The sequence below is a fragment of the Mobula hypostoma genome, chromosome 16, assembly GCF_963921235.1.
Source record: "Mobula hypostoma chromosome 16, sMobHyp1.1, whole genome shotgun sequence".
NCBI classification, from domain to species: Eukaryota; Metazoa; Chordata; class Chondrichthyes; order Myliobatiformes; family Myliobatidae; genus Mobula; species Mobula hypostoma.
Window position 1 is genome coordinate 71,819,567 of NC_086112.1, and position 15,306 is coordinate 71,834,872.

Here is a 15,306-nt window from a genome sequence, read left to right on the forward strand (position 1 = left end):
CCACTGTCAGAAGTTCCCACTTGCTTCAAAAGGGCAACAATCATACCAATGCATAAAGCGGCAGGAGATTGGGGTCAAGAAGAAAAATGGCAGAGCAGACTCAATGGGCCAAGTGGCCTGATTCTGCTCCTATATCTTATGGTCCAAGAGCAGGATGAGCTGCCTTAACAACCATTGTCAAGTTGCACTCTCATCGACCGTGATGAAGGGCTTTGAGAAGTTGGTTGTGGCTAGAGCCACCTCCTGCCTCAGCAAAGAGCTGGGCCTAGTTGCAATTTGCCTAGAACAGATGCAATCTTATTGGCTCTTAATGCCATCTTGAATCACCTGGACATTACTAATACTTGTAGCAGGCTGCTGTTTATTGACTACAACTCAGTGTCTAACACAATCATCCTCCAGGTCTGATCCAAAATCTGAACCTCTGTATCTCCCTATGCAACTGGATCCTCCCCAGCATCCAGGACATCTTCAAGGAGCGATGCCTCAAAAAGGCAGCATCCATCATTAAAGATCCCCATCTCCCATCTCCTCTTATCATTGCTACCATCAGGGACGGTGGTAGACACTCAACAATTCAGAAACAGGTTCTTCCCCTCTGAAAGGACACTGAACCCATGAACACCTCGCTACTTTTTTGCCCACGTTTGTCCAGTATTCCCCGAAACCATTCCGATCCATATACATATCCAAATGATTTTAGATGTCTTCGTACTTGCCCAGTGGTCCCTTTAAAATTTTCCTCTTCTCACCTTAAACTTGTGCCCACCACTTTTGGTTCCCTATTCCTGGAAAAACAGGCTGCAAACATTAACCCAATAAAGGCTCCTCATTTTCTACACAACTACAAAACAAGTCTCCTATACTTCAAGGAATAAAGTTCCAGCCTACACAATCTCTCCCATTTACCTAGTCCCTTGAATCCTGGAAGCATTGCTGCAATTCTTTTCACTCTTCCCAACAAAACACCTTTTCTGTAAAAGAGGTTACTATATACAAAACTGTACATAATACTCCAAGTAACACACACACAATATGCTGGAGAAACTCAGCAGGCCTGGCAGCATCTATGCAAAAGAATACAGTTGACCTTTTGGACCCAGACCTTTCCATTAACTGATTACTCTTTTCCATAGATGCTGCCTGGCCTGCTGAGTTCCTCCAGCATTTTGTGTGTTGCTCGGATTTTGAGCATCTGCAGATATTCTCTTCTTTGTGATTGAAGCCTCACAATAGCAGCACAACATAACAGCTCTTCTATCGAATGCCTTGACGGACCCTGTCCACCTATGATGCCACTTTCAGTGAACGACAGTACTCCTAGGTCCCTCTACTCTACAACACTCTCCAGGATGCTACCAGTCACTGTACAAGTCCTACCTGATGTGACTTCTCAAAATGCAACACCTAATACTTATCTGGATTGAATGCTACTTGCAGAATATAACTGGCCTTCATGCTGCTTCATAAATGATGCAATCCTTTATTGTCCACTGCGACTTATCCAGCAAGAAAACATTTCATTAGAGCAAGTTTGAGAACGTACTGCAAATTATTTTATTGACACCAAATGATCTTGTGCACCTTTAGTGCAAAAAACTTAGCTACAGTTACTCAATCAAGTTTACAAAATAAAAATCAATGTTTCTTCACTGACTGCAATTCCAGCATTAAGAACAATATAGCCACACTCACTATCCTAACTATAGCTTTTGCCTTAAACAAAAATATCGATCATTAACAAAGCAAACATTTATTTTGATGCAAGTTTACAGCAAAATCTAAAGCCCAAATCCCTCCCCATTTGAAAGCCAAATACAACGTATTAAAAGCATTTCTGCAGCTTTATCTGTAGAAGCTTTCAGTATCACAAAGTATAAAAACAAAATCAATTCAAACCAAAGAATATCTTCACAAACGTTACAGGCCATTATAAAAAAATTACTAAGCTAGTGTGAATATTCAGCTATTTTTCCAGAGCAAAGTAAAATATAAAAATGATTAATAAATGTTTCTGACACTACTGCAATTTCAACATATAGCAGCAAAACCTAGTTGAACATTTGGTAGCAGATAAGATTTGGCCTTAGTACAAAACAGCATTGAAACACCACTGAATTACTATACACATCCAAATCTATCACCTTACAAATTATACAAAACATTTTAGAATGTGGGTGAAGTAGAAGAGAAAAAAATTTTACACCTAGGCTTTGGCAGTTTCATGTGGTGCTAATATTATGTGCTTATTTGCTGCTATACTCTTTTCCTGGGATTTTTTTCTTCTAAAGAGGATATCCAGTGTTAAATAGCAAACTGTCTACATATTAGAACAATTACAAAATACAAAAAGCAGCTTCCATTCCCACCCACCTCCAAACTCCAAATGAAGAGCTGTGTTTTAACTTTGGTGACAAAAGACTGATTAAAACTGTTCAGCTTTCAGTAGGTGGTTCCATCTCCACTTGACCAGTCTCAGTATCAGCTGATGGTTGTTTTGCCAAATGCAAAACATCAGATGGATGCAGCTCACTGAAATGAAAAGAAGATTACATTCTCATTTCATTCTCCTTTAAAAGTCAGCTTGAGGACAATGATTCTAAGGGAAATAAAGCCCCTCCCCCCCCCGGGAGAAAAGACACAAGGTATGCCAGCCAGTGGCCAGTGTTATTCACATCATTCCCACTTCTCAGGGCGTAGAATAATTTCTGTAATGTGATGCTGTGTAAAAATGAGGAAATCCACAGTGATAAATTTGAATTGCTATTTAAAACTTCAAGCCTTCACACCTCTATCAAGATGTTAGTGAAAACTACCAACTTGAGCAAGATTTTACTCATTTATCTTCTCATCCTTTGAGTTAGCATCAGTTTATTAAATTTATAAGGTGCTACATCAGTACAAGTTACTGTTAATAGGCTTTGATGAGATTACAGCTAGTATTAGCAATAAAACAACCTATAACTAATACGAAAGCTTGTCATTGAAAGTCAAAAAATCACCAAGAAGAGAGTTAGGGCTTAGCTACCTGGGAGGAACAACCATTGAAATATCAGTAGCAGAACTGACATACATTAAATTATTTCAGCAAGATCATGACAGGCATTAGTTATTAATTAGCAGAGACTTTCACAATCTAAGACAGGAGTGGTAAATACTGTTAATATTGCCATTGAAAGATTTTTCAGACAGTTAAAAGATTCAGGAATGGTATTCCAAAGATTCTGTGTTTCTCTCTTTGGTCCAGTCACTAACTGAGCTCTTTCAATATGCTGTAGTTCAGCTCTTAAGTCAACATATTCTTGCCTCCAAATTTAGCTGCTTTGTGAATCAATCAATTGCATTTCAAAATTATCCAACCCAATAAAACTGCAACATTTCCAGATTGTTTGTCTAATGTTACACCATCTGCATACTTCATGAATTTTGAAATTTCCAATTCAGTATCGTTGGATGCCCGACATACTTTGCAAACAGATTGACAAAACCTGCCTCTTTACAAATCACACTGGGCACACCATCATTTGTCATGGAAAGGTCAACTTGTCAACCTGACAGTTCTTATACATTTCAATCCCTGTAATGTGCTCAGGTAATGTTACAAATTTAACCAGTTCTAGGTATATTTCATCACCCCTACAAAATTGACCAACAATGACTAGCCTAGCTGATGATGTAGTAACAGAACTCATATCAAGATAAGTTGAATGAAATTTACATGAACTGATATCTCGTTAGCCGTTCTGCTTTGTCCCCATCTGCAATATTCTATCTTTTACTGTTTCTGCTCACCGGAAAATTCTTACTACACTGAATACATTTTTTCTTTTTCTGAAAACCCATCTAAAAGGAAAATCTCTGCTGCTTCTCTCATCATATAATCATTTTTGTTTCTTTGCTGGAGTATCTGACATTCAGTTAAACATAATTTAAAATATCGCAGTTTTATTAACATATGTTAATTGCCAAAAAGCATTTATTCATGGAGGCACATAAAGTATCGTTGTTACTGCTGAATATCCAGGGTTCACCCAAGAACAGAAGGAAAACTGTAAGCAGAGCAAATCCAATGCCAACTGGCCCACCCATTACCATTCACTATCCAAATATTGATTTGTACACCAGGTCTGCGAGGACTTCAAAATGTATAATCCAACATCAGATGTTTTAACATTTGTCTAGCTGGCACCTAGCGAGCGCTGAGACATTTCCTGTGAAAACATCTCACTGATTGCAAAAAAAAGTCATTCACTGCTTAATTTGGTGGTGAAGGTAATCATTGTGTATATTTTAGTTTGGGTGGAGTTTAGAGAATCAAGGGGCAGCATTGCATGCTGCACACCAACAGAATTTCTGCACTTGCCAGCTCTGACATGGTGGGCTTGCCATCCCTGGAAGCCACCTACAAAAAAAGTGAATCACCAGGGATCTTTATGAACTTCCACCTGAGCTCCATACTTTACTTCAAAACATGCACCTGTTTGGAAGGGGCTGTACAGGGTCTGTTTTATTCTTCTCATCCGCAGCCTTGTTATCCACTTTTCTCAGGGAGTGGCCTTTCTCTGCATCGTGTGATGCAACTTCTCCATTCACTGTTTTAGCATCTGTGAGAAAAGAAAACAGCCTCATTAACCAAGTATCCCACAAAACGGATAAACATTAAGCCCTACTAAATTTCATACTGCAGAAATCAGGAATTTTTGTCGTATAGAGGTAAATAACTTGGACAGAAGTGCAGACTGATCGGTAAGTTTGTACGTCATAAAACTTTTGTGGATTATGATGAAAATTGTCAAGAGATATAACATAATATAGATCAGTTAGAGCTATAGGGAGAAAAATAACAAATTTGACTTGCCCCCAAACCAGGGAAAGGTGCAAGGGGAAAAATACAGACAATGACAGGATCCTTAACACCGTTGATGTTCAGAGGCACATTGGCATCAAAGACCCACACTTCCACAAAAGTGGCAGGAAGTAGGTAGTGGTAAAGGCATAGTATGGCATGATGGTTTTCATCTCCAGCGGAGTGCAGCTGTATAAAACATTGATTAGACTGCACGTGGAGTACTGCGTGCAGCTCTGGACAGCCCATTACAGGAGAGACTTGAGAGGGTTCAGACAAGATTTACCAGGATGTTGCCTGAATTAGAGATCATAAGACAGAAGACCAGAATGAGGCCATTTGGCCCATTGAGTCTGCACTGCCATCCCATTATGCCTGATTTGTCATCCATCTCAACCTCATTCTCCTGCCTCTCCCTGTAACCTTTAGACACCCTGTCTCATCAATCTCTGCTTTAAATATATCCAATGACTTGGTTTTCTCAGCCATCTGTGAGAATGACTTCCAAAAATTCACCACTCTATGGCCAAATTCCTCATCTGTTCTGAATGGACGTCCCTCTATTTCTGAATTTTCTCCCCATTTAGAAAATAGTCTATGCCTTTATTCCATCTACATACATTTCCTGACACTTCCGGAAAATTGCATATTTTGCACTTTATCAAAAGGCAGAGGGGAAGGTGTGGCTCTGTTGGTAAAAAATGAACTCAAACCCTTAGAAAGAGGAAACTCAGGATTAGAAGGTGTGGATAGAGCTCAGAAACTGTGATGGTAAAAAGACCCTGATGGGAGTTATGTACAGAGCTCCAAATAGTAGCAAAGATGTTGTAATTTGTAGTCTACAGGTGATAGAAAATGCATGCCAAAAAGGGCAAAAAGTCATGGGGGATTTCAATATGTAGGTAGACTGGGAAAATCAGGTTGGTGTGGGATTTCAAGAGGGAGAATTTGTACAATACCTACAAGATGGCTTTTTAGAGCAACTCATGGTTGTGCCCACAAGGGGATCAGCTATTCTGGATTGAATGTTGTGTAAAGAATCGGAATTGATTAGAGAGCTTAAAAGAGACCAGGTATCTGGAGGCATTGCTCATTACAGCCGGGGACTTTAACCAGGCCAACCTCAGAAAGACGCTGCCAAAGTTATACCAACATGTCTCCTGCCCCACTAGAGGCCCGAATATACTTGATCACTGCTACACAGCAGTCAAGGATGCCTACCGTTCTGTCCCATGACCTCACTTTGGAAAATCGGACCATCCTGTACTCCTCCTCCTGGCTTACAAACAGAAACTGAAGCGGGAGGTCACGGTGATAAAAGTAGTGTCACGTTGGACGGAGGAAATGGATGAGCTCCTCCGTGACTGCTTTGAATCGGTGGACTGGTTAGTATTCAAGGACTCGGCAGGTAACCTCGATGAGTATGCCTCAGCTGTCACAGACTTTATTTGGAAATGCACAGAGGACTGTGTATCTCGCAAGATGATCCGGGTATTCCCTAACCGGAAACCTTGGATGAATTATGAGGTCAAGTCTCTTTTAAAGGCTAGAGCTGCGGCTTTCAGGTCCGGGGATACCAGTCGCTACACAGAATCCAGGCATGAACTCCAGAAAGCCAAAAGGCGATATCGAGCCAAGTTGGAAACCCAGGCTAACCAGAGGGATGCCGGTAGACTATGGCAGGGTCTAAATGAGATCACTGGGTGCAAAGAAAAGGCTGGGAATATCAATAACTGTGGCGCTTCTCTTCCTGACGAACTTAACATATTCTACACAAAATTCGAACAGAAGAGGAGTGTCCCGCTCCCTCCGGATGAACCAGACCTGGTGGCATCGAGATTCATCGTCACCGAGGAGAACGTTAGAAGAGCATTCCTGAAGATAAATCCAAGGAAGGTGACGGGCCCAGATGGCGTCCCAGGACAGGTTCTCCGGGCCTGTGCAAGCGAGCTAGCTGGAGTGTTTGCTGACATCTTCAACTGCTTCTTGCTTCAGAGATCCCCTCGTGTTTTAAGAAGGCAACAATAATCCCACTGCCGAAGAAGAGGAAGGTGGCATGCCTGAATGACTATCGACCTGTGGCTCTGACATCAATTGCTATGAAGTGCTTCGAGAGATTGGTTTTGGCACACATCAACCACAGCCTACCGGTCAACCTCGACGCTTTGCAATTCGCCTACCAGTGCAACAGGTCAACGGCAGATGCCATCTCTCTGGCCCTACATTCCTCCTTAGAACACCTGCAGAATAAAGATGCATACGTAAGGCTCCTTTCCATTGACTACAGGTCTACCTTTAATACCATTGTTCCAAATAAACTGATTCCTAAGCTCCGGAACCTGGGCCTTAGCACTCAGATCTGCAGCTGGATCTTCAACTTCCTCACAGACAGGACCCAGGCTGTAAAAATAGGGGTCAAGCTCTCCTCTACAATCACTCTGAGCACCGGTGCCCCACAAGGCTGTGTACTCAGCCTCCTGCTGTACTCACTGTACACCCATGATTGTGTAGCCAAGTTTCCATCAAACTCAATATATAAGTTTGCTGATGACACAACAATTGTAGGCTGTATCTCGGGTAATGATGAGTTTGAGTACAGAGAGGAAGTTAAGAACCTGGTGGCATGGTGCGAAGACAATAACCTATCCCTCAATGTCAGCAAGACGAAGGAATTGGTTGTTGACTTCAGAAGGAGTAGCTGACTGCACGACCCAATTTACATCGGTGGTGTGCAGGTGGAACAGGTCAAAAGCTTTAAGTTCCTCAGGGTCAGTATCACAAATGACCTGACTTGGTCCAACCAAGCAGAGTTCACTGCCAAGAAGGCCCACTAGCGCCTTTACTTCCTGAGAAAACTAAAGAAATTTGGCCTGTCCCCTAAAACCCTCACTAATTTTTATAGATGCACCGTAGAAAGCATTCTTCTGGGGTACATCACAACCTGGTATGGAAGTTGCCCTGTCCAACACCGGAAGAAGCTGCAGAAGATCGTGAACACGATGCAGCACATCACACAAACCAATCTTCTGTCCGTGGACTCACTTTACACCGCACGCTGTCGGAGCAGTGCTTCCAGGATAATCAAGGACACGACCCACCCAGCCAACACACTTCTCGTCCCTCTTCCCTCCGGGAGAAGGTTCAGGAGCTTGAAGACTCGTATGGCCAGATTTGGGAACAGCTTCTTTCCAACTGTGATAAGACTGCTGAACGGATCCTGACCCGGATCAGGGCCGTACCCTCCAAATATCCGGACCCGCCTCTCGGTTTTTTTGCACTACCTTACTTCCCATTTTTCTATTTATGATTTATAATTTAAAATTTTAACAATTTACTAATTTTAACTATTTTTAATATCTTTAATATTTAATATTTGTAATCCAGGGAGTGTGAAGCGCAGAATCAAATATCGCTGTGATGATTGTACGTTCTAGTACCAATTGTTTGGTGACAATAAAGTATAAATATAAGAACCCTTCAAGGAAAGTGATCATAACATGATTGAATTGACCCTGAAATTTGAGAATCAGAAGTTTTAAGTCAGATAATCTAGTATTACAGTAGAGTAAATGAGAGGTTTTAGAAAGGAGTTGGCCAAAATTGACTGGAAAAGAACATTGGCAGGGATGACGACAGAACAGCAACAGTTGGTGTTTATGGAAGCAATTTGGAAGGCACAAGATAGTTGTTTCCAAAGGAAGAAATATGGCAGGATGACACAACCTTGGCTGAAAAGTTAAGTCCAAAGAGACAGCATATAATAGAGTAAAAATTATTGGGAAGTTTGAGGATTGGGAAGGTTAAAAAAAAACAAAGCAACTGAAAGAGTCAAAAAGAAAGAAAAGATGGAATACAAAGGTAAGCTAGCCAATATTATAGCACATCAAATGTTTCTTCAGATACGTAAAGTGTAAAAGAGAACCAAGAGTAGATATTAGACCAGTGGAAGAGGTAGCTGGAGAGGTAGTAATGAAAGACAAGGAAATGACAGACGGAGTGAATAAGTATTTTGTATCAATCTTCACTGCTGTGATAACTAGCAGTATGCCGGAAATTGAAAGGTGTCAGGGAGCAGAAGTGAGTGAAGTTATTTGGGAAACTGAAGGGTCTAAAAGGAGATAAATCCCCTGGACCAGATGGTCTACACCCCCAGGGTTCTGAAAGAAGTAGCTGAAGAGATTATGGAGGCATCAGTAATGATCTTTCAAGAATCAATGGATTCTGGCATGGTTCTGGAGGATCGAAAATTGCAAATGTCACTCCAGTCTTCAAGAAGGAAGGAGGCAGAGAAAAGGAAATTATCGACCAGTTAGTCTGACCTCAGTGGTTACGAAGATGTTGGAAATGATTATTAAGGATGTGGTTGGGGATACTTGGAGGCACATGATAAAATAGGCTGAAGTCAGCATGGTTTCCTTACGGGAAAATTTTTGTCAACAACCGTGGTGGAATTCTTTGAAGAAATAATAAGCAGGATAGACAAGAGGTTAATGTTGTGTATTTGGATTTTCAGAAGGCTTGTGACAGGGTGCCACAAATGAGGCTGCTTAACGAGTTAAGAGCCCATGATATTACAGGAAATATACTAGCAGGGATAGAGCAGTGGCTGATTGGCAGGAGATAATGACTAGGAATAAACAGAGCCTTCTCTGATTGGCTGCTGGTGACCAGTGGAGATCCACAGGGGTCTGCTTCTTTCTACATTATATGTCATTGATTTGAATGATGGAATTGATGGCTTTCTGGCCAAATTTGTGGACGATACGAAGATAGATGCAGGAGCAGGCAGTGTTGAGGAAGCAGAGAGGCTGCAGAAGGACTTAGTTTAGGAGAATAGGCAACAAAGAGGCAGATGCAATACAGTGTCGGGAAGTGCATGGTTATGCACTTTGGTAGAGGAAATAAAAGGGTAAACTATTTTCTAACTGGTGAGAAAATTCAAAAATCTGAAATGCAAAGGATTCCCCTGTAGGATTCTCTAAAGATTAACTTACAGAATAAGCGGGTACTAAGGAAGGCAAAGGCAATGTTAGTATTTATTTCAAGAGAACTAGAATATAAATGCAACAATGTAATTTTGAGGCCTTCTAAGGCACTGGTAAGGCCTCACTTAAAGTACTGTGAGCAGTTTTGGCTCCTTATCTAAGAAAGGATGTGCTGACATTGGAGGGGGTTCAAAGGAGGTTCACGAAAGCGATACCAGGATTGAAAGTCTTATACGAGGAGCATTTGATGGCTCTGGGCCTCTACTCGCTGGAATTCAGAAGAATGAGGGGTGACCCCATTGAAAACTACTGAATGGTGAAAGGTCTCGATAAAGAGGATGTGGAGAGGATGTTTCCTGTGGTGGGAGAGTCTAACACTAGAGCACACAGCCTTAGAATAGAGGGGCATCCTTTCAGAATGGAGATCTTTAGCCAGAGTGGTGAATCAGAGGAACTTATTGCCACAGGTGGCTGTGGAGACCAAGACATTGAGTATCTTTAAGGCAGGGGTTGATAAGATTCTTGATTAGTCAGGGCATGAAGGGATACGGGGAGAAGGCAGGAGATTTGGGGTGAGGGGAAAATTGGATCAGCCATGACAAAATGGTGGAGCAGACTCGATGGGCCAAATGGCCTAATTCTGTTTTGTTATGGATAATGTGTGGGGCAAGTTTCATTTTCTATACATAGAGATTGACAAGTGCCTGGAATGTGCTGCCAAGGGTGGTACAGGAGCTTAAGCAGCTTTTAGATAAGCACATAAATGTGCAGAGAATGGAGCGATGAGGATCGTTGTGCAGGCAGAAAATGTGACTTTAGTTTGGGATTATGCTTGACACAGACATCTTGGCCTCGAGAGCCTCTTTCTGTGCTGTATTGTTCTGCATTGCAATACACTGGCAGTGTGTTGGGTATCTAGGACAAGCCTGAAGTGGTGCTGGAGGCGTACACAAATATGATGTTTAAAAGGCAGGTTCTTGAATAGGAAAGGCATAGAAGGATATAGGCCTAATGCAGGCAAATTGTGTTAGCAGACAGGCATCACAGTCAACATGGAGAAGGTGGGGCAAAAGGGTCCATTGTTGTGGTGTACATTTTTGTAATTTAATGAAAACACAAGAGCAAAACAAGAATTCCCTTTTTTTGTAGGTCATTATTTGACAACAGCGTGGCTTCGTAGACACAGAGTGCGTGTGCTTGACTGGCCTGCTGCCAGTCCAGATCTATCTCCTATTGAAAATGTATGGCGTATCATGAAGAGGAGAATCAGACAATGGAGACCACCAACTGTTGAGCAGCTGAAGTCTTATATCAAGCAAGAATGGACAAAATTTCCAATTACAAATCTACTACAATTAGTATCCTCAGTTCCAAAACGATCAACAAGTGTTATTAAAAGGAAAGGTGATGTAACACATGCCTCTGTCCCAACCTTTGTTGAGTGTGTTGCAGCCATCAAATTCTAAATTTGTGTATGTTTACAAAATACAATAAAGTTGGTCAGTAAAACTATTGAAAATCTTTTCTTTGTACTTTTCTCAGTTAAATAAAGGTTCACGTGAATTAACATATCACAGATTTTTGTTTTTATTGCATTTTGGAAAATATTCCAACTTTTCTGGAAATGGGGTTTGTAGAAACTGTCATTGCTCAATATTTATCTATCCTAGTAGAAATCATGGATGCTGGACAAGTACAAAAATGAATTCTGATTATTCTCCATTGTCACCTACTCTGATTGGGTCGTATTAAAGAGCTTTCCTCACCAATTAAAATACAAACCAAGCTGAAAGACTCTGCAATTCAATTCCCTGGTAAAGCATTGCATTTTGGAAGCCAAGTCTCCTTCTGCTGAAAGAACGAAGAAACCGTAATCCTGATGTACCAAAAGTTCCCTGGAGATACCAGGTATATGGTCTTTTAAGGTCAAAATTCCTCTCTCCATCCCATAAATTGGTAGAATAATAAAGACTTTTTGCAAAGTTAGCGAAAATTCAGCATGCCATCTAAACTTTGACAATTTCTATAGATGTGTGGTGGAGAGTATATTGACTGGCCTTGCATGGAAACACCAATGGTTTTGAATGGAAAATCCTACAAAAAGTACCCAGTCCATCATGTGTAAATCCCTCCCCTCCACTGAGCACATGAATATGGAGTGCTGCCGCAGGAAAGAAGCATCCATCTTCAAGGACCCCCACCACCCAGGCTATGCACTCTTCTCACTGCTGCCATCTGGAAGATGGTACAGGAGCTTCAGGACCCAGACCACCAGGTCAGGAACAGTTATTACCCCTCAACTATTAGGGTCTTAGACCAAAGGGGATAACTTCACTCGCCCCATCACTGAACTGAGCCCAGAAACTATGGACTCACTTTCAAGGACTCTTCATCTCAAGTTCCCGATATTTATTGCTTATTTATTTATTTAGTATTGTACAGTTTTTGCCTTCTGCATACTAGTTCTATGACCACCCTGTTAAGTGAGGTCTTTCATTGATGCTATTATGTTTCTTTGATTTTACTGTGTATGCCTGCAAGAATGAATCTCAGGGTCATATATGGTGACATATGTACTTTGAATTTCTGAAACCTTGATGCTCAAACGCCAGGCTGAATTATTAGGTTTTCTGCAAGGACTGCATATTGACAAGGTCCTATATTCGAGAGAACAATGCGGCTGAGGGTATGACATATGATTGGGTGACCTAAGCAAGGGAGGTTGAAAGGAAATAGCCTCACTAAAGGCCAGTCAACTGGTTCTACTGTTAATGAGGGGGTGAGATATGCGATCAACATCAAGTTCCTGTAATGGAAAAACAAGGCTCTTACAAATTAACAAATATAAAATGTCACCCATGGAAACTGGCACCAACTGGATCTGGAGGTAGCAGATGCTGTTCAGATATTCTGCTTTGAACAGATAATAAGGAAAGCAGCTGCTGACTATGACCGTAAATACAGGTCACCACTCTGAAGTACACAAGTGATCTTAACTTAGTATATTCAGTGTAAACTACGTAAAGGAAGAGAAAGAAAATTTCATTTACCCGTCGCTTGTTCCTCAGCGCTTTCAGATTTCTTGTTAGTTTCTAATTGATCAACTTTCTTCTCTTGTTCTCGTGCCTTAGCAGCTTCTTCATGCTGCCGTTGGTCAGCGAGAGATTTATTCAGTACTTGTGCAATCACAGAATCACCTTCACCAACCAAGAACATGGACTTAAATTTATTGTAAATCATATCTGCCTTGAACATTATGTCTTGGCTGGCTTTGTAGTTCCGCATCTGTAATGAAAGGAGGCTAAAGAAAACAAACTGAAATAACTGTGGAAAATGTAGACTTCTATTTGGAGGATATCAGCATGTGCCCAGTGGTTGAATGCTTCCATCTACCTTGAAGCAAAACAAATCTAAGTGTCAAAAACCAACAAATTCACTGAGCACAACTTCCTTGCATCACTGCCCATTCCTTCCATTTCTCACTCAGTACCATTACAAATGACAAAACCGACAGATCAAAACTCTGTTCCCTTTTCTAATTGGAAAACTATATCAAGTAGGTCATGCTACCATCCTCAAAATGTAATGCAGAAAATAACAACATTCTCATCTATAAAAACAATGGTTAATGGAGAATGAAAAAACCTGCAATAAAGATCTGTTTCAAATACAGCTCGATACAAAGCACTTCAAGATTCTCTGGTACCAAATAAGACTGCATATTTTACATAAAACAGAGTATCTTCTATAATCTCTTTCTGCAAGAAAACAAACGAACATTTTTAAACCTGTAGAAAATTGTAGGGAATTTCAGTGCCTCAGACCCAAGTCTTCAATCTGTGCTGATCTCAACCAGAATAGCATAATGGGCAGGAGCTAGGGAGAGCCGAATGGGAGCAAACAGATTTTCTCAGCAAGTTCACATATAACCATATAACAATGACAGCACGGAAACAGGCCAGCTCGGCCCTTCCAGTCCGTGCCGAACTCTTCAACCTGCACTCAGCCCATAACCCTCCATTCCTTTCCTGTCCATATAGCTGTCCAATTTAACTTTAAACGACAACATCGAACCTGCCTCAACCACTTCTGCTGGAAGCTCGTTCCACACAGCTACCACTCTCTGAGTAAAGAAGTTCCCCCTCATGTTACCCCTAAACTTTTGCCCTTTAACTCTCAACTCATGTCCTCTTGTTTGAATCTCCCCCATTCTCAATGGAAAAAGCCTATCCAAGTCAACTCTATCTATCTCCCTCATAATTGTAAATACTTCTATCAAGTCCCCCCTCAACCTTCTACGTTCCATAGAATAAAGACCTAACTTGTTCAACCTTTCTCTGTAACTTAGATGAAACCCAGGCAACATTTTAGTAAATCTCCTCTGTATTCTCTCAATTTTATTGACATCCTTCCTATAATTCGGTGACCAGAACTGTACACAATACTCCAAATTTGCCTTACCAATGCCTTATACAATTTCAACATTACATCCCAACTCCTATTCTCAATGCTCTGATTAATAAAGGCCAGCATACCAAAAGCTTTCTTCACCACCACCCTATCCACCTTCAGGGAACTATGCACCATTATTCCTAGATCCCTCTGTTCTACTGCATTCTTCAATGCCCTACCATTTACCATGTATGCCCTATTTTGATCAGTCCTACCAAAATGTAGCAACTCACATTTTTCAGCATTAAACTCCATCTGCCGTCTTTCAGCCCACTCTTCTAACTGGCCTAAATCTCTCTGCAAGCTTTGAAACCCTACTTCATTATCCACAACGCCACCTATCTTCGTATCATCTGCATACTTACTAATCCAATTTACCACCCCATTATCCAGATCATTAATATATATGACAAACAACATTGGACCCAGTACAGATCCCTGAGGCACACTGCTACACACCATCCTCCAATCTGACACACAGTTATCCACCACTACTCTCTGGCATCTCCCATTCAGCCACTGCTGAATCCATTTTACTACTTCGATATTAATGCCTAACGACTGAACCTTCCTAACTAACCTTTCATGCGGAACCTTGTCAAAGACCTTACTGAAGTCCATATAGACAACATCCACCGCTTTACCCTTGTCAACTTTCCTAGTAACCTCATCAAAAAATTCAATAAGATTTGTCAAACATGATCCATGTTGACTGTTCCTAATCAGACCCTGTCTATCCAGATAATCATATATACCATCTCTAAGAATACTTTCCATCAATTTACCCACCACTGATGTCAAACTCACAGGCCGATAATGGTTAGGTTTACTCTTAGAACCCTTTTTAAACAATGGAACCACATGAGCAATACGCCAATCCTCCGGCACCATCCCCGTTTCTAATGACATTTGAAATATTTCTGTCAGAGCCCCTGCTATTTCCACACTAACTTCCCTCAAGTTTCTAGGGAATATCTTGTCCAGACCCGGAGACTTATCCACTTTTATATTCCTTAAAAGCGC

At 41.2% G+C, this 15,306-nt stretch overlaps 1 protein-coding gene across 1 annotated transcript in view; it reads right to left on the minus strand.

The window, feature by feature from the left end:
* Positions 1–1,510: 1,510 nt before the first annotated feature.
* Positions 1,511–15,306, minus strand: part of psip1a (PC4 and SFRS1 interacting protein 1a) — a 76,197-nt gene continuing 62,401 nt past the window's right edge. The window contains exons 13-15 of the mRNA XM_063069105.1: positions 12,882–13,116; positions 4,478–4,604; positions 1,511–2,532 (exon numbers count right to left, since the gene is read on the minus strand). Coding sequence (XP_062925175.1) covers positions 2,436–2,532; positions 4,478–4,604; positions 12,882–13,116 — 459 coding nt within the window. The 3' untranslated portion in view covers positions 1,511–2,435. The remainder of the gene's footprint in view (positions 2,533–4,477; positions 4,605–12,881; positions 13,117–15,306) is intronic.